This window comes from Triturus cristatus, chromosome 6 (genome assembly GCF_964204655.1).
Source record: "Triturus cristatus chromosome 6, aTriCri1.1, whole genome shotgun sequence".
NCBI classification, from domain to species: Eukaryota; Metazoa; Chordata; class Amphibia; order Caudata; family Salamandridae; genus Triturus; species Triturus cristatus.
In genome coordinates, this window is record NC_140589.1 from 26,500,843 (window position 1) to 26,520,582 (window position 19,740).

At 44.6% G+C, this 19,740-nt stretch overlaps 1 protein-coding gene across 1 annotated transcript in view; it reads right to left on the minus strand.

Moving 5' to 3' along the window:
- Positions 1-19,740, minus strand: part of LOC146813672 (cysteine-rich protein 3-like) — a 596,787-nt gene that overhangs the window by 217,440 nt on the left and 359,607 nt on the right. The window contains exon 4 of the mRNA XM_085610169.1: positions 14,164-14,235. Coding sequence (XP_085466295.1) covers positions 14,164-14,224 — 61 coding nt within the window. The 5' untranslated portion in view covers positions 14,225-14,235. The remainder of the gene's footprint in view (positions 1-14,163; positions 14,236-19,740) is intronic.

The following is a 19,740-nucleotide window of genomic DNA, read 5'->3' on the forward strand; positions in this document are numbered from 1 at the left end:
CTGGGCCCCTCACTGTATACATACCTCATTCAGAGGTTCCGCAATCATTGCCAGCAGAATCACTTGGCGCCTGTTCGTGTGACTTTCACATATAGCCCTACATAGTGCCGCGGTATCTACCACTTGGCACCCCTAGTCCACAGAACGTTTTACGCATTATCTAGCATTCCTAATGGTCTTGCCTCCGCTCTTCTGCATAGCAGCATGATACACTTCATAGGTATGTATGTCACTCACGGTACGCTCATTGAAGACAGGTTTGATCTTTCACAGCACATAAAAACTTTTTGTATGGTGCCTGCCATCCAGTGCACCAATGTTAAATGTGTATTGTGTGCTGTCTTGTTTTTCTCCCACAGGTTTGCGCCCAGTGTCCGCTAATGTGCCGACACCGCGTTCCACACACCTTAGCGAGTGTGTAGGTAACTTAGATTTTTAATTTTTTCACCACGTGGCACTTCACCTTTTGCCACTCACTTCTCACTGGTCCTGATGAAAGCTCCTCATTACTTTTATTAGAGAGCTGAAACATGTAGACCCACCACATAGCCAACTAATAGATAATTATTTCTCCATTTAGTTGCACCACATATCTTTTTAACCAATACCCTGAGCCGCCAATAATAAATCTTCCAATGGTAAGGACTCTCAGCGGTATTTTTTAATTATCACCACATCACACTTTTGCACTACACCAGCTCCGCTGTAGTCAGGCGTCGCAGCACAACCGGGAGGCATTCGGCCGCCCGGTTGGGGCCCCGATGATGAAGCATGACACCAACCAGGTTGGTGTGTGAGGGGTCTTTTAACCCACTTGGTGGGTTCCCAAACATTTGCTTCATTTGACCGTACCATACTACACTGGGCGTGTCCTCCTTTGACAAAGCTTATCTAAATACAGGGGATACGGACACAACCCCTCCTTGTTGTCCCTAGCTCTCCCTTTTGTTCTTGATAGTTGTTGTTACTTTCCCACCATCCGCCCCTCCTGGTTTGTTTGCAGATGGTAGGGTTTCTCTTGGAGCTAACTGCAACGGCCAGAAGTGTCCGGGGTGGAGAGAGGAGGCATGTGAATCTACAGCACTACATGCTACAAAGAGATGCTTACAGGGCAAGTAACGATCCGTTCAATGGCATATATGGCTGTAGATTTTAATGCTCTGCATAGTCTGTAAAGCAGTCCCTCCTTAAAAGTAGTGGCTAGTGTGTGGGAGTTGCAGTAGTTTGAAAAAGGGTACATAGCACTAGTTGGCTTAGTCGCATGCTAACACATCTACACCGTAGCATTTAGTAAATGTATGTGGGGTAGACAATGTAGCTGCTTTACAAATTTCTGCTATGTGGTGTTTCCTAAAAAAGCTATAGTTGTTCCCTTTTTATGAGCAGTGTACTCTGGGAATTACATGTAAAGGGCTTTTGGCTTTAATGTAGCACGTTTGAATGCATTTTACTATCCATCTGGCTATGCCCGACTTGGACATGAGGTTGCCTTTCTGCAGTGGAGAAAAGGCTACAAAGAGTTGCTTTGTTTTTCTGAAGGTTTTAGTTATACCTATTTAGAACGGAGTACTCCTTTTAAATCCAAGGTATGAAGAGCTCTTCCAAAGAATCAAGGTTAGGGAAAAAAACAGGTAGCTTAATGGATTGATTGAGATAAAACTGAGAAACTATCTTTGGTAAGAATTTAGTATTAGTCTGAAGAATCAGTTTGCCTTTATGCAAGTGACAGAATGGTTTTTCTATGGTTAATGCCTGAAGCTCACTAACACGTTTGAGTGAGGTAATGGGAACCAAAAACGCCACTTTACAAGATAGAAATTGAAGAGGGCACGAATACAGAGCCTCAAAAGGAGGACCTATGAGCCTAGTAAGCATAATGTTTAGATTTCAAGAGGGTGCTGGAGGCACACAAGGTGGAATGTCTCGTTTGAGTCCTTCCATGAATATTTTAACGTCTGGAATTTTGAAGAGAGATAGATGCTGTCTATTTTGGAGATAGGCAGCTAGTGCAGAAAGATGCAATCAAATAGAACTTTTGCATACAAAGCAAGTAACAAATGTCCTGCATAGAAGCTTTGTGGGTCGGTGTGCTGCTTAAGAATATCCATACATTCTGGTGGTAAGTTTAAATAACCACAATTTAAGACCTCAGGAGCAAAATCGCTAGATTGAGTATCTTGGGGTCTGGGTGTCAGATGTGTCCGGATCCAGAGTGAGAAGGTCTGGCCTGTTGGGGAGCTGCTTATGTGGGACAGATCTAGTAGTGTTGTGAACCAGTGCAGACGTGCCCAGGTGGGAGCTACAAAGATCATGGTGAAAGATGTTTGTCTAAGTTGTCAAACCATAAACGGAATGAGAGGTGGAAAAGCATAGTAAAATATCCCTGACCAACTCATCTATAGTACGTTGCCCTTGGATAATGGGTGGGGGAACCTGGACGCAAAGCTTGAGCATTTTGAGTTTTCCGCTGTGGCAAACAGGTCTATGAGGAAACCTCTGCTATTGAAAGAAGGGAATGAGGACTCATCGGCGGAGTTCCCATCTGTGTCTGTTGGTGCGTCCTGCTGAACAGGTCCTCAAGATCGTGGTCCTACACCGGCAGATATTCTGCCAACTAATTAATGTGATGGTCTGAGAGAGGTGTGACAACTAAGACGTCCCCCCCTGTATTTGTAGATAATACATGGCTGTCATTGTCGACTAGGTCAACCTTGTGAGATAGATGGGGAAGGAATGCTTACAGGGCAAGAAATACTGCCTGTAGTTCCAAGTAGCAGAGTAGAGATTGAGATTTGGCATCCCAATAACTTTGTATTGGGAGGTCTTGTAGGTATGCACCCCAACCAATCTCTGAAGCGTCTGTAGTCAAAGTGATTAGAAGTACAGGGTTCAAGAAAGGCACCCTTTCAACAGATTGTTGGAGTTCAACCATTGCAGAGGGCAGTGAGTTTGGCAGTCTATCAACACTAGATCCTCAAGGTGACCCGGTGACTGAGACCACTAACAAGAGACATTGCTGTAGTGGGAGAATGTGTAGTCTTGCGTTAGGAACTATGGCAATGCAAGGCACACCATCATACCCAATAAACACATCACGGTCTGAACTGTGAGTGTTTTGTTTGGCTGGAATTGATGCAGAAGTGTCTGAAAGTTCAGTATCGGGAAAGATCAGGGTAAACAAGCCCCAGTGTGTGTTGAAGTTTGCACCAAAGAATGGTTAAAGCTGAAGAGGTTGAAGGTGAGATCTGGGGACATTGATGGTGAACCCTAACTTGTGAAGCAGGTCTACTGTCAGCTGTATGTATTGCTGAAACTGCTGGTGGGTGCTGGCTTTCATTAGCCAAGTCTCCAGGTAGGGGAATACATGAACGTTTTGTCATCCTAGATGTGCTGCTACTACTGCCAGGCACTTTGTGAAGACCCTTGATGCTGTAGTGACCTCAAACGGGAGAACTTTGAGTTGGTAGAGCTTTCCTGCTATGACAAACCGGAGGGATTTGCGGTGAGCAGGAAGGAGGAGTATATGGAAGTGAGCGTCATTTATGTCCAGAATGGAGATAAAGTTATTCTTCTGTAGAAGTGGAATGGCATCCTGTAGAGTGACCATATGAAAGTGTTCTGCTAGGATATAGTAGTTGAGAGGTCTGAGGTCTAAGATTTGTCTTAATGACCCACCCTTCTTTGGAAATGAGAAAACACATGGAATATTATCCTGTGCCTTGATGTTGAAGGGGGAATGTTTCTGTAGCCCCTTTGAGAAGAAGGGATTGGGCCTCTTGTTTTAGCAGTGTCAGGTGATCCTGTGATAACTGGGGGTGGTGTGGTAATGAGCTCCAGATAGTAACTATGATGGATCATGGCTAGTACCCACTTGCCTGTTGTGATGTATTTCCAGACTGGGTGAAAAAAACTGTAGTCTGACAGGTGTTGTATGGTCGAGGGAAGGATGAGGCAGTCACTATTTGGCAGTGGAGGCTGCACCACGTGTTAAAGCACCCCTGCCTCTCCCTTCATTATTATTACCCCTGATGGAGTCTCTGTAAAACACTTTGGTGTAGGTGGATTGGCCCAACTTCTGCCGAGAAGCGGAGGAATCTGTGGTGATGGATCTGTATCTGCTCTTGTAGCCAGAGCGGCGAAAGGACCCTCAACGTGTAGGAGTTGGTAAAGCTCCCATAGCCTTCACAGTATCTGTATCTTTTTTCATTTTATCTAATCTGGTGTCCACTTGAGGGCCAAATAGATGTTCTTGGTAAAAAGGCAGATTTAAAACTGCCTGTTGAACCTCCGGTTTAAAGTCGAAGCATCTGAGCTAGGCATGTCTGAGAAGTATGCTAGTATTGTTGCCTCTGGCAGCTGTGTCTGCTGCATCTAAGGCCCATCTAATGAGTTATTAGAGTTGGCCTGACTCTCTGAAACAATTTCCGACCCCTTTTCCTATGTTCCTCTAGGCGTTTCTGCCGCAGTTCTTTCATTTCATCCCAGTGGGCCCTATTGTGACATGCAAGGATTGGGAGTTGTCAATGCACCAATGATTAACTGCTAAAGCTGCATCATCATCAATATGTTTGCTATCCTTTTCAGGAAGTGGTGTATCCCCAGTTGCCAGACTATTGGCTCATTTACAAGCTGCGGCTCCGAAAATGGCGTCAGGGGGCACCCGACTACGTATAACAAGCATTGGCATAGCCAATAGGACTCGCCATTAAAAAGGGGGTCTGAGGGAGACGCTCTATATTTTATTTACCCGTGGGGTTATCACCCAGGCACTCACTGGCTCTTTAAATCGGTCATCAGCATGACGCAACATGCCAGAGAGCAAAGGCAGAAACTGTGTCTTTAGGAGTGGATGGTAGTGTATCAAAGAGGCAGTCTTGTTCTAATGACAATGTAGTTCCACTCCATGATAAGTAGCTGCCCTAGTAATTACTTGCTTGTAAGCACTAGCATCTTCAGGAAGGGAGGGGCAAGCTGGATAACAATATGGATTATTGGGAGTTATAGGGTCTGTATCACAAGTGTCCCATAAATCAGGGTCACCTAATGGTTCTCCTATACCCCCTGTGGGTGAACCTGCAAGTGTATTATACAGAAGAACAATTGTTACTTACCTGTAAACAGGTGGTTCTCCAGTATTGGTGTCTTTCATAGATTCACATGCTTGAATATTCCCCGTCGTCGGAGTGGGAGTCCCACGGTAAATAATATAGCAATATATACAGCCATAATATATATATATATATATATATATATATATATATATATTCATCAGAAGTTGCCCGCGCAATAAGCCCGCACTCCAAAACAGGTAGGTTGCAATCCACAACTTTTATTTGCAATTTGATTAAGTAGGCATTTTAGTCTGTGTTTCTCCTTTACAATCCTGCCTGACGCGTTTCAAAGATACCAATCTTCTTTCTCAAAGGCAGATTGAGAATGCAAGGTCTTTTCAGCCACAATTCCGCTTCTGTTATGTTAAAGTTTGCAAAAACGCTCCTGCTGGCTTTCACTTCGACAATTAATCAAGCTCCGGTGTGTTTATGCAGGGCAGCACGGTATTTGTAGTTTGAAATCACTTTCTGACCTTCAAATGAGTTTTATGCAACTTCGTAGGTTCTTAAAAGAAAGGAGCATTTCCCAAATACACAGAGACTGAAAGTCCAACTCCTATCAGTATTAAATACCTGTATTTGCCCATGTCGATCTGGCATAATTCCAAAACCGGGGCCCTTCATTTTTGGGAGGTGCGTCGACTTCACGGCTGGACCTGCCGTGTGAATATTCATCAGAAGTTACCCGCGCAATAATATAGCAATAGCAATATATACAGCCATAATATATATATATATATATATATATATATATATATATATATATATATATATATATATATACACATAAGTAATCATATAAAACAGAGATATAAGTAAGTAATAACATCAAGAATGTCCCTATATGAAATTTCCATAGAGATACATGGAAAGAGAAAAAAGACATTCGTAGTCTATCTCTGTCATTATGTTAGTCCGAACTCCGGCCAATCAGGCGCCAGCTCCTCTCTAGGACCTTCTCCTCAGAGCTCCTCACCTCAGATTTTCGTAGCACCAAAGTGACTTTTAGAGTGTATGAGGAGAAGAGAGCCTCTGAAGGGAGGAGGGAGGGTCGCATGTGAATCTATGAAAGACACCAATACTGGAGAACCACCTGTTTACAGGTAAGTAACAATTGTTCTTCTCCAGTATTGGGGTGTCTTTCATAGATTAACATGCTTGAATATAGAATAGCTAGCAGTAACAATCATCATTGTTTCCATGATCACACAGCTTCGAAATTGTAATGACAATCAATCTTCTTATGCATATGACAGTACTGAATAACTAACAGTATAAATGCATCATTATGTCAATTATAAATGGAAACAATATGGAGGAGGGAAGGAAGAGGCTTATCTTATTTAAAAAAGATTGCGAAGCACTGCCTGCCCAAGTGCAGCATCCTCCTCGTTTAAAGTTGTCAAGCAATAGTGTCTTGTAAACGTGTGTCTGCTCGACCACGTAGGTGCTCTGCAGCTCTGATGCAAAGGCACTCCAGCAAATAAAGCAGTTGAGGAAGACATTGCTCTGGTGGAGTGAGCCCTCACTGGTGACTGCAATGGCTTGTTTGCCTTATGATGGCAGAAGACGATGGCAGCTGAAACTTAACGTGCAATAGTTGGTTTCGTCACTGGACGACCCTTGTGAAAGCGTCCATAAGCTATGAATAGTTGATCAGTCCTTCGTAAAGCAGCCGTTCTGCTGATGTAGAATGTTAAACCTCGTTTCACATCCAGGGAATGTAATCTCTGCTCCGCAGGAGTTTGTGGATAGCAAAGAAAGTTCTTAAAATCACTGGTTCGTTAATATGACAGTCTGAAGGCACCTTCAGCAAGAAAATTGCAATACTACCGAATCTGGTTTGAACTGTCGGAAAAAGGTGGATTTATTGTAAATGCATGAATGTCACGGACGCGACGTGAAGATGTTAGCGCCGGAAGAAAAGCCACCTTCCATGTTAGATACTACAACTTGACCTTGTGAATCGGTTCGTACGGTGGTCTCATTAGTTGAGCCAATACGATGTTCAGATGCCACAATGGAGGAGGGCGTCTAACAGGAGGAAATTTGCAAAATAACCCCTAGACGAATTGATGGATAATCCTTGAAGAACAAAGGGAAGTTGAACCATCCTGACGGAAACGGAAAATTGCCGCCAGAAAAAACCCCTAAAGGTTGCATGAGAGAACCCGGAGTTAGCTAAATGCAAGAAGAACGGTAACAATTGTTCTGGTGTCGAGTGAAAACGGGTGCACCCCATTAGATGCACACCAGTGGAGAACCCTTTTCCACTTTAATTTGTACGTTTTCACCGTAGAAGGAGCCCTCGCCTGAGCTAAAATGTCTCTACAGTCCTGTGGAATATCCAAATGGGAAATTGACAGTGCTCAGGTTCCAAGCTGATAAGCTCAGTGAGGAGGGATTCGGATGACAAATTTTCCCCTTGTCCATCGTGAGTAGATCTGCACGAGGATGTAGAATGATTGGTTCGCATTGAGACAGTAGGAGTAGTTCTGAGAACCATGCCTGCCGAGGCCAACGGGGGGCTATAGAAGTAGATGGCAAGGTTGCCTCCGCATCTTCCACAGAAACTCGAGGTACGAGTGGGATTGGGGGGGAAGAAAAAAAACGTAGTCAAACAGATCGTACCAGTCCATCAAAAGGCATTGCCCAGAGATCGTTTGTGGGGATGCCAGCTTGCGTAATCTCGGCATTTCCGGTTCTCTAGTGTGGCAAAGAGATCCAGCTGTGGGCGACCCCATCGTTGAAATATCCTCTCTAGAGTTGGTTGATGCAACTCCCATTCGTGGGTCGATGAGGAGGACCTGCTCAGGGAATCCGCCAGGATATTGGATACCCCCGGTCGATTAACTGCTGCATATCGTGATGCGATGGTTGACAGACCAATCCCAAATCGACTGAGCTAGTCGAGACCGTTTCGGAGATTTTATCCTGCCCTGCTTATTTATATAGTGCATGCAGGTTGTATAGTCTGTCTGTATCAGGACTGATTCTCCTTGGATTAAAGGATGAAAAGCTTTGAGAGCCAGCAATATATAGCCATGAGATCCAACCTGTAGAAGTGCCAGGTTTTTTGACATATTGACCATTTTCCTTTTATTGATAAAACCTCCAAATGAGCACCCCATCCTTCCAGAGAGGCGTCTGTTATTGTCATGTCTGGTACCATTGTCAGAAAAGAAATGCCTTCCGTTAGATTTAACGGTTGCGTCCACCACCTTTGCGCCAACTTCATCCGATCTGTGACGTTTACAACATCGTTTAAAGAACCTGTAACCTGGTGTTCTTGGACATCCAGTACTCCTTGGATGGGGCGTGTCTGTAATCTGTAATGAGGGATCAATGCAATGCATGATGACGCCATTTTCAGAAAGGACTTCAATATTCTTACAGAAACGGGTCTTTTTGATCTGATAAGGGTTACCAGTCGAAGAACTTATTTTTTTTTTGTTTTTTGAAGACTGTCTTGGGAGAGAAGTGCCCTTGCTGACACTGTCTAAAGTTGCTCCCAGAAAATCCGTGCGATGAGAAGGCAGTAGATGGGACTTTGTGGTATTTATGGAGAGCCCTAAGGCGCGAAAACACCTCCTGTCAAAGATGTGTGTGTTGTAGAAGTTGAACTTTCGATTGTGATTTTAGGAGATAGTCGTCTAGAAATGGAAAGATCTGAACACCCTGGAACGTAGGACGCTACCACAGGGGCTAGCACCCTTGTAAACACTCGAGGGGCCGAGCGTAGTCCGAATGGTAAACTTCGAACTGGAAAATCCCCTCGATCCACTCGAAAACTAAGAAATTTCCGATGTTGTCGTAGTATGGAGATATGTAAATATGCATCTTGGAGGTCGATTGTTTCCATGAAATCTCCTTGTGAAAATAATCGCAAGATCTCTACATGCGTTCGCCTACGAAAAGAATGTTTCTTTAGATACCTGCTGAGAGCCCTCAGATCTAGAATGGGCTTCCATTCCCCCTTCCTTTTGGTGATAAGGAGGAATCGGGAATAAATCCTTTCCCTCTTTTGAAATCTTGGTACTACTCCTATGGCTCCCTTGTGTTATAGAAATTGAACTTGTTGTAACAGTTCTTTGATATGAGCCGGTGGCAGTCCGGTAGGTGGTGTGGGTGGAGGGAATTCGATGAACTCCAAAGTGTGACCTCTTTCTATAATTTCCAAAACCCAACGGTTCCTTGTATGGAGGACCATTGAAAATAGTACCGATAGATTCGATTTCCAATTTTCTGGGACTGATGGAAGTCATATCTCTTAGGAGTGTAACCCTTGTAAGAGGATTTTCCTCTAAGTCTTGGAAGACTGCTGTCGAGAAGTTTGCTGTTGGTTAGAGGAATATCGGTTTGAACCCTGGTTATAAGGTCGATATTGATTGATTCCTCTTCGAAAATTAGAGGAGGTGCCGCGTCCGCGTGCACCCCGAAAGGGTTGTTATCAAAATTGCAATGTGCCCAGAGAGCGAGCAGTATCTGTATCTTTCTTTATCGATTGGAGAGCTTCATCCACCTGATCTCCGAATAAAACCTCTTCTTCTTCGTCATATGCCATGGTCTTTGACGGTTCCGGCAGTTGCTCAACTAGTGTTGACATATCCGCCCATACTCGACGGTCCTAACGACCCAGGATGGCCAAAGCATTAGCCGCTCTCACCATGGTGGAAGCCATCGAAGAGAATTTTCACCCTATGGCATCCAAACGACATCCACCACGATCAGGTGGTGCAGTGATCGTAGATGCAGGGTTTCTAGCCCGGCGTTGCGCTGCCTGTGTGACTACAGAATCTGGCTTCGCTTGACCAGTGAGGCACGCTGGTGCTCCTAATGGTGATTTGTACTTTTTCTCCAATCTAGGCACCCGTGCTGGAAGACTATGAGGCCTCCATAATCTTTTTTGCCTTCCTCCCCAATAAATTCGATTATAGGGATTGTATGCGTTTAACAGGCTGATCTTTGAAATCGTACAGGAAATAATCCTTCGTTAATTTGAACGTTAGTGCTGTCCTATCCCTTAACTGGTGGAACTTGCATATCAACAGGTGGTGAGTCACCAGGTAGCACCGGAGAGGGAGATGGTGTTTGGGCATGATAGTTATCCCACTCCGCCATACCATCATCATCATCAGCATCATCGAGAATCTCACCATCCTCCCTGTCCTGAGGAATTTCTTCTTCTTCTTCAGTATCATGAGGAGGTATTGTCCGAGTTGAAGAATGTCTCAGCGGTACTGTAGGTATTACCACAGAAAGTATTGGAGCCGGTACCGGTTCCGATATAGTTGTTGGCACCACTGGAGTAAGCGGAACCACAGACACTTGTGGTGATAAAGGAAAAAACGCCGATTATAGTTGTCACAACCGATTCAGCTAAACTTTCTTCTGAATCTTGATCTGAGTCAGTGGTAAAACAATGGTGAAGGAAGGCGGGAATCCTCCACCGATATAACCTCACCCAACATATCTTGTCAAGTACTCGGTGGTAATGGTAATAAAGGAACAGCAGCAAAGGACGAAGTAGTCGCTGTATATGTCGAAGAGATTTGGATTTCTAATGACCTCTGTGCAGAAGTCGTCTTTTTTTTTTTTTTACCGATGAGACTGCAGTCGACGGGCTCTGAGGCATAGAAGGCTATTGAAGAGATCTTTGTAGACGGAATCGTCGACGGAACCATCGTCGACGGAACCACCATCGAAAGATTCATTGCCGACGGAGCCATCGTCGACGGAGCCACCGACGACGGAGCCATCGTCGACGGAGCCATCGTAGACGGAGCCATCGTATTGAAAAAACTGGAAAGTTGAAAAACCTCACTAGCCTGAGAACTATGTCTCGTGGGCGACACAGCAGTATTCAAAGAAGAAGAAGTGGCAGATGTCATAGTCAGACATTTTCTTCTTTTTAAGGAAAGGAGTAGGTAACTCCTGTACACTACTGCGTTTTGAGGCTGTGTGGGAACGGCCAGAAGTAAAGTTTTCTACCTCAGAAAATTACTTCATCTTTATCCTTAAGTCTCTGGAGCCACAACAAGAGACGGCCTTCCCTGTCTTTCAGAGTTTTTGTAGAAAAAAAATTCTACAGAATTTACATTCACCCACTTCAAGGTAGGGTAAAGACAGTAAATACACTTACTGTGTGGATCTTCTGAGAATAACGTAGCTTTCCACAAAAGAACAAGGTCTAAACAAAGACTTCTTACTTGAAGTCATCCTGAAGAGAAAAAAACTGAGCAGAGCTCAGGGAGACTCCCTTTCACACGACGTGCAGTAGAAAATCTGAGGTGAGGAGCTCTGAGGAGAAGGTCCTAGAGAGGAGCTGGCGCCTGATTGGCCGGAGTTCGGACTAACATAATGACAGAGATAGACTACGAATGTCTTTTTTCTCTTTCCATGTATCTCTATGGAAATTTCATATAGGGACATTCTTGATGTTATTACTTATATCTCTGTTTTATATGATTACTTATGTATATGTGTATATATATATATATATATATATATATTATGGCTGTATATATTGCTATATTATTTACCGTGGGACTCCCACTCCGACGACGGGGAATATTCAAGCATGTGAATCTATGAAAGACACCCCAATACTGGAGAACACTCCCTCCATCTCCATGTGGAGACGGAGGGGATAGTTGAAGTGGTGATGCTGGCAGAGGTGGAGGAGGGTGCTGGTGGAGGATGGTGTGTAGGACTAGTAGCTTTGTCCTCTTTGAGAAGTATAGGAACCTCCAATTCCTCCTCAAATGTTAACTGCCTCTTTGGTGGAGGAGAGGCTATATTTCTTTGTCTAACGTCAATTTTTTCAAGTATAGGCTCAACCAGGGACGTTGAAACGGAGGATTGCTTTGGGGGTTTTGGAATAGAGGCTTTGGAATTTTTTTTGTCAGGCACTGAAGTAGATGGAGCCAGTTGCCTCATAGGCCCCGAAGGTTTAACAGAGACCAAAAAATGTGCTCGATCCGAGGAGGTCAAACCCAAGGACTTAGCCTTGGTGGACGTTAAAGTTCCAGGGCCGAAGGGGGGTGATCGAAATGGAAAGGGTGAGTTTTGGAAGTCTTTCTGGTTGGAGCAGGGTCTGGGGCGACAGTACTCATGTGCTGCCCAGGTGGCAGGGTGTATTCCAGTTCCTCTTCCACATCAGAGACTGAGATCTCTTTGACGGAGAACGCCCCTTCTTCCTCTTTGGCAGTAGGCTCTTCCTGGGTGTTCTCCTCATCGAAAATGTCAGGAGTATTATCTTCATTGCGGCAAGATATCTGAAGTCAACGCGCCCTTCAATTGCGAAGTGTTTTTTTTATCTGAAAGACTTGTAGGCGTCGGTCAGCCTTGCAGTTATTGGGCGACAAGCAAAGGTTACACACCTGGTGTGGGTCGATGTGCAGCTATTTGGTGTGACAATATAGGCAAAATCTAAATGGTGTCCGTTCCACCAGGAACACATCTTCCATACTGATGGTGCACATTGAAGGAAGGCCTGAGACAGGCTGCGCCCCGAAGGGCGATCGGTCGATGTCCGACCCAACGAAGGTTTTAAAGCGGGGCAGTAATAGAAAAGCGCGATCGAGATACACTATACTGTCAAAGACAGGATAGGGCCAAAGACTCCTTGAGAACAGAGTTGAAGAGGGCAGAGAGAAAACAATCTAACAATGGAGTCGGTGCCCATGCACAATATCACCGAGGAGTCACTCACTACTACCTCATGACTCGAAAGACTTCTTCGAAGAAAAACAAGTTGCACAACTCCGAACCCAACACTAGATGGCAGTAGTATGCCGAACATATATATCTACACTCACACCTGCTATTGAACATACAAATGTTTTACATTTATGTAACCTGAAGTTATAAAAAACAAATAAGGTTACAAATAAAATCTTGTCCTCGGTTGTTCCAGGAGTTCTCCTTCCGGTCTGTATCCACATGCGGAACTGGGTTCAGTGGTGGAGGAAGTGACAACAGACGCAGCTGATGTTTCCGCTGGTGCGGGCTGCGAACGTGATGGATTTGGCAGAGGTCATGATGGAACAATCTAACAGTTGCTGGGAAAACATGCCCTGCTTCGTGTCAGAGAGTCTTGCAGGACACTTTCCTTCGAACAGTCATTTTTGTGCCCTTTTAACTTCTTGAGAAGTACCTCAATAGGGTTCATGAGATGAGATCTGGTCACTAGCGCTTTTCTTTTTAAGTCATGTGAGTAAACAACCTTACCCTGTCATTCAGGGTTGTTGGTTTTGATGAAAGTGTCAAGCATATATTATATACTGTTGGTGAAAGCAGTAAACAAAAGTCATTGCGTGGATCATCCAAAAACACTGCTTTCCCGCATGAAACATGCCAGGACCAAGGATTGTTGAGGTGAGTCAGTCATTGTTTGGCAAGAAAAGCTATTTCTTACAAGTCATCAGCCTGTAAATTCAAAGGATGGGTGTATTACCATAAGGAGTATAAGCCTGGTTAAAGAATGCAGCAAGACTCAAAGAGAGTGGGTACCCTGCCCAGAGGCCTATAAAGGACATGGTTTGGGAACGTTCCAATGAGTTAATTGGCTACTAAAGTGGCATGGTTTCATGTCTTCTTCAAAGGAATTCCATTATTCTGCTATGTTTAAAGCGTGGTGAACGATGAAACGTCCAATGCTGGAAAAGTATGTATATATTAGATGTATGAATAGTTGATTGCATGAGCTTGGCTGAACAGTTAACGCTGTCTGGGCCAAAACCACAAAAAAGGATTGCTGTATTCATACAATATATGTATGAGATGACTAAATGAAAGTAGCGTGGGTATTTTTTCAGATGCAACATAGCCCCTCATGCATTTCAATGCAAACACTCCAATAAAGGCAGAATATTACACTAAACAGCCAATAGCAATAGATCCCTGGGTTGAGGCAAAAACCCACTATATATTTTTATAAAATTGGTATCATCAAGTTTAGCAGACAGCTGCACTGTGGGACCAGAAACTAAAAAGTACTTCAGATATTTCATTAGAAACATTTTGCTAGGACTGTTGCTGCACTACCTACCAAAGAAGACTGCTTTCCCACAGCCAGGGCAGAGTGAAGTTTCTCCTGCAAAGGTCTTCATGGATGATGTTGCTGAATAAAAGCAAAATGAGGTACAATTAGTAGTGGTAAAGAACAAAAAAGTAATTAAGCTGCAAATAACTCATGGAAAAATCCTAAGATTTAAATTTTCATCAGCAATGCTAAATCTTAACACTTTCTAGAAAGTGTAATTGCTAATGCAGAGAGGCTGAGGAGGCGTTTGAAACAGATCACAATATTCCCTCCTTTCTTAAGTTTTATGTAAGCATCACTGGAGAATAATATACTGAATATTAACTATGGACACTAATGTTTCACTTTTTGGGGCGAGCCCCGTGGACCGCAATGGCATTGTATGGTATAGCTGGGATGTCTACTGCAAATGTAAACAGCTGGAATGGTTGCATTGATATTGTTCAAAGGTTTGTTTTAAAACTCAATAAAACAGAACTTGCAATAAAACGTTATAGGTAAGGACACATTTGGCAAATGAGGTTGTTTAAGACTGTTGCAGCTCTCATGGCTAGATCAGGGGGAAGCGAAGCAGGGTGACATAGCAGAAGTGAACATTTTAGGGGACAAGGAACTTGCAGTCGAGGAAGAATATAGGTGGTGAATATGGTCACAAAAGACACCTATTGCCTAAATGACTTGTACTGGTCACCCTCTGTTCAAAACGGATAATTGTTCAGCATGAAATAGTTAAGAAAAGTACATATTAAATATACATATTATATTTACATATATAAGTATGCACATCTCCGTCTCCCCAACCCCATATACAGACATACACACACATTTGTAGGACGAGTGCTACCAAGTGTCTCACAGGCCGAGTCATCCATGCACAACCACTGGCAGCCAGACCCCCAGTCTTACATCTCATTCTACAAAGAGAATAAAGCCACTTGGACAAGTCCTGGCAATGGGGTAGGTTAATCCAAGTAAGGGGCCATTTTGGTCTACCAGTACAATAGTCACTAATGTGAAAGAAAAAGTTATATACCCGTCAGATCATAGTAGCTCGTCACCATGGGCCTCTATCAGAGTCACATCTTTTATATTTCTATTGCTTCAGTGGAATCCTCAAACCCATTATAATGTTAACGATTTAACTTATGAAAAGAAAATTAGAAAGCCTTTGTAAAATATGTAGGTAGAATCTGCAGCCCTAAAGGTGTTGGAGGTCTGTCACATTGGATTGGGCCTCCATTTGGGGTGCTTAGTGGAATTGAGAGAAAGGTGTCAAAACAGACATGTTCCGTGTAGTCTACTTTGCTGAAGAACTCTGGGCACAATCCCAGCATCATTCAATGATCCAGGCTCTGCTGGCTGGAGGGGTAAACATGTCAGCAGGATCACTGGCTCCTCTTGCCTCCATCAATCTGGAGATCCACTCTGGAATATTAAAGATACTTTGATGACCATTTTGACATAGGACACACAGACTGAGTCTTGATGTTGAAGTTTCCGAATTTTTCTTAGATTGGGTTTGCCCAACCTGTGCAGCTACATCTAGGGTTTTAGTTAAGTGAAACAAGAACAGGAAAAGGGATAAAGAACCTGGACCTAATGGATCAGAGCAACTCCGCTAAATTAAGCAATGAATCTCAGCGGCCGTTCAAACTCCCACAACGTCCATGAAAGAAGAATCATTCATGAAAAAAGATATGCACTAGTCTCAGAACTCCAAAGAGGCGAGAAACAACATCTGACGTATGACTGAAGAAATTTCACAAAGTTCAATCTGCTCTATGGAATGATGTTGACCAGCTCGATACTGGAATGAGAAAAATATTGCGAGTCTCAAACAGAAGCACTAGAAAGAGCTACAAACTAAATTTGGGGGGAAAAGAGCCAATAAGGAAAAAAGGATGCACAATGTGCTTCAGAAGCGAGAGGGAAAATGTATACATCTCTGAATGGAAACCACTTATTTGCCCAGATCCTCAATCTTTAGGAGAGAACCATGGGCTCAAGGAGCTCAAGGAGCCTGGACGAGGACAGGAGAACCCATGGCAACAGAAGGTGCTCCACCAAAGGAAGGGAAATGTACAGCTGGAGAAACCTGCAGTATCATTTCTAATGCAGAATGATTACACAAGAATACGTGGCCCAGTGACCACAAACAGACTGGATCAAACACTGCTAGGATGGTCTACACGGACTTAAAGGTTCATCAGAAACAGAGAAAGGCAATAAAGGAAAACAAATTGATACATCTGTTGGCAAAAATGAAGTGGAAGAACAAATGTTACTTACCTGTAAACTGTGGTTCTCCAGTATTGGTGTCTTTCATAGATTCACATGCGACCCACCCTTCCTCCCCTCAGAGGCTCTCTTCTCCTCATAAGACTCTTTTGTCATTCTTGAGCTACGAAAATCTGAGGGCCTGAGCCTCTGAGGAGAAGGTTCTAGAGGGTGTTTGCGCCTGATTGGCTGGAGTTTGGACTATAAAAACGAGATGGATATGTCAGTAAAGTGATTGACCGTTCCAGCTCAATGACCGTCCGGGATACCGACGGAGAGAGCGGGGCCCCCCTTCCCTGAGTTGTTACCAGGTTGAGGTGAGGGTGGATATCCAACTAATTTGGATATACCCAGTAATACCGAAGACATATGAACTGATTACTGGTGTAGTATCAAAATTTATTGTTTGTTCGTCTGAGCACCAAATAGCAGCAGCTTATTGTTTACACACGGTCCTGAAGAAAGCCAGGATACTTCTCTACAGATCAATAGGGCTGAAACATATTGACCTTTTACATCGAGCAGTTTAAAGCTCTATACTGCTCTATTTGCACTGCTTTTTAACCCTGATGGTGAAACCTACAAAATAAAATATTTTGTTTCTCACCACTCAGTTTTAACTTCACCACACTCTTTTTCCCAAATTAGCTTATTGTTTGCACTGCTGTTTTCTCACTTCACTCACCGCATAAGGGACTAAAAAGGATCTCCTTTGTATACAGCCTTATCTTTACATATAACATCCCTGGACTCCTCCCTCACAGTGAGGGGGTTGTAGCCCTCGGTGGAACTAGGTTTTTCCATCGGGAGAAAGAACTCAATGATGAAGCATGTCACCTAGGGTGAGTGAGGGTTCCAGTCCTATAAAGGGATTTTTCCTAGTGGGAGTTTACCGTGACTAACCTCTGTCACTTGCGATCATTGTTCACTATTAGACCCAAGATAGTTCTTTGTGTTTTGTAGTAAACTTGATTGGAGTATTACTATCTTTCAAGTCTATAAACTTTTCTCCCTTGGACCCTCCCCCATTGTTGTGTTTTCTATTTAGTTCTAAGGATAACACAGTCCGATTTAAATTGGAGGAAAGGAGGCTGGATTGTGAAGGCGTGAACGTCACTCACTCGACGTGAGGAAGTCAGAGCAAGCAGCAAGAATTTAAAATCTGCTGTGTGGATTGGCTCAAAAGGCGCCTTCATAAGTTGCGCCAATACGATGTTAAGATGCCATGTGGGCGGGGGACGCCGAATGGGTGGAAACATCCGGAACAATCCCTTAAAGAACTGTTGAATCACTCTAGACGAATAGAGAGCGGAAGAGCCATCCTGGCGAAAACGAGAAATTGCTGCCAAAAAGACTTTGAGTGGAATGAGAAAGTCCTGACTGTGCCAGCTGCAAAATGAAAGGCAGAATTTGTGCTGGAGAGGCGTGCACTGGGTGGATGTTAGCAGACTAACACCAATGGCAGAAGCGTTTCCACTTTAGTTTGTAGGTCTTCACCGTGGAAGGCGCCCGCGCCCTGGCAAGAACCTCTCTGCAGGCAGGTGAAATATTTAAGTGAGCAAATTCAAGGTGCTCAGGTTCCAGGCCGACAATTTGAGCGAACTGGGGTTCGGATGGCAGATCCGACCGTTGTTCATCGTGAGAAGGTCCGGCCGGGGGCGAAGAAGGATGGGCTCGCATTGTGAGAGGAGCAGTAACTCCGAGAACCATGCCTGCCGAGGCCACTGGGGAGCAATCAGGAGAATGTGGCATGGTTGTCTCCGCATTTTCCACAACACTCGAGGTACCAGCGGGATTGGCGGAAAAGCGTAGGCAAATATCTTGCACCGGTCCATCGAAAGGGCATTCCCGCACGACCCGCTGTGGGGAAGCCAACTTGCGTAAGACTGGCATTTGCTGTTCTGTGGAGTTGCAAAGAGATCCAAGCCCGGGTGACCCCAGAGGCTGAAGACGAAGTCCAGAGTCGGCTGATGCAACTCCCACTCGTGGGTCGATGACGCGGACCTGCTGAGAGAATCCGCCAGAATGTTGGAAATGCCTGGTAGGTGGACTGCTGTTAGCGTGATCTGATGGAGTATGGCCCAATCCCAGATCTTCTGAGCAAACTGGGAAAGCAGCGGCGATTTGGTACCGCCCTCCTTGTTTAGATAGTGCATGCTGGTGGTGTTGTCCGTTTGAATAAGCACGGATTCCCCTTGAAGCAGAAGGCGGAACGATTTTAGTGCAAGGAAGATCGCCATCAGTTCTAGCCTGTTGATGTGCCAAGAACGTTGGGACAGATTCCACTTGCCTTTGATGGACAATCCTTGTAGGTGACCGCCCCACCCTTCCAGGGAGGCAGCCGTGGTAAGGACGAGCTCTGGAGCCTTTGCCAAGAAGGAAGTGCCGGCTGCGATGTTGCGAGGTTGCGTCCACCAGCGAAGAGCTTGTTCCAAGCGAGCGGTGACGAAGAGCCGGTCGCTGAATGAACCGGACACCTGACGCCACTGCTTGTCCAGTTCTTCCTGAATTGGACGACCCTTCAGTCTACAATGTGGGATCAAAGAAATGCAGGAGGACGCCATCCCCAGAAAGGATTTCAAGATGCGGACTGAAACGGACCGTTTTGATCTGATGTGAGCTGCGAGCTTCAGGATCCACTTCTGCCGGTCGTCGGAAACAAAAGCCATGGCCATGGAGGTATTGAGAGTAGAGCCTAGGAAAGTTCTGTGAAGAGCTGGGGTGAACTGAGATTTTTGCGTGTTGACGGACAGTCCCAGAGATTGGAACAGAGTCCGACAAAACTGAGTGTCTAAGGATGCCTGATGGTAAGACAGACTTGATGAGAAAATCGTCCAAATATGGGAAGATTTGAATGCCTCGCAATCGTAGATAGGCCACCACCGGGGCGAGGACCTTCGTAAAGACCCGGGGGCGGAGCGGAGCCCAAAGGGCAGGACTCTGAATTGAAAGTCTCTCTGGCCTACACGGAAGCGCAGGTATTTTCTGTGGCGTGGTAGAATCGGCACATGGAAATAGGCATCCTGAAGATCGATTGTCGACATGAAGTCGTCTTGAGAGAGGAGCTGAAGAATTTCCCTCAGTGTAAGCATGTGGAAAGTCTGATTCTTTAGAAACTTGTTCAGAGCCTTCCGGTCGAGGATAGGTCGCCACTCTCCAGACTTCTTTAGCATGAGGAAAATACGGGAATAGAAACCCAGCCCCTTCTGAGTCTTTGGAACCACTTCGATGGCCCCTTTATTGAGCCTGAGTTTGATCTGTTGGAAAAGCTCCTTTAGATGAGCGGGAGGAGGACCGGGTGGGGAG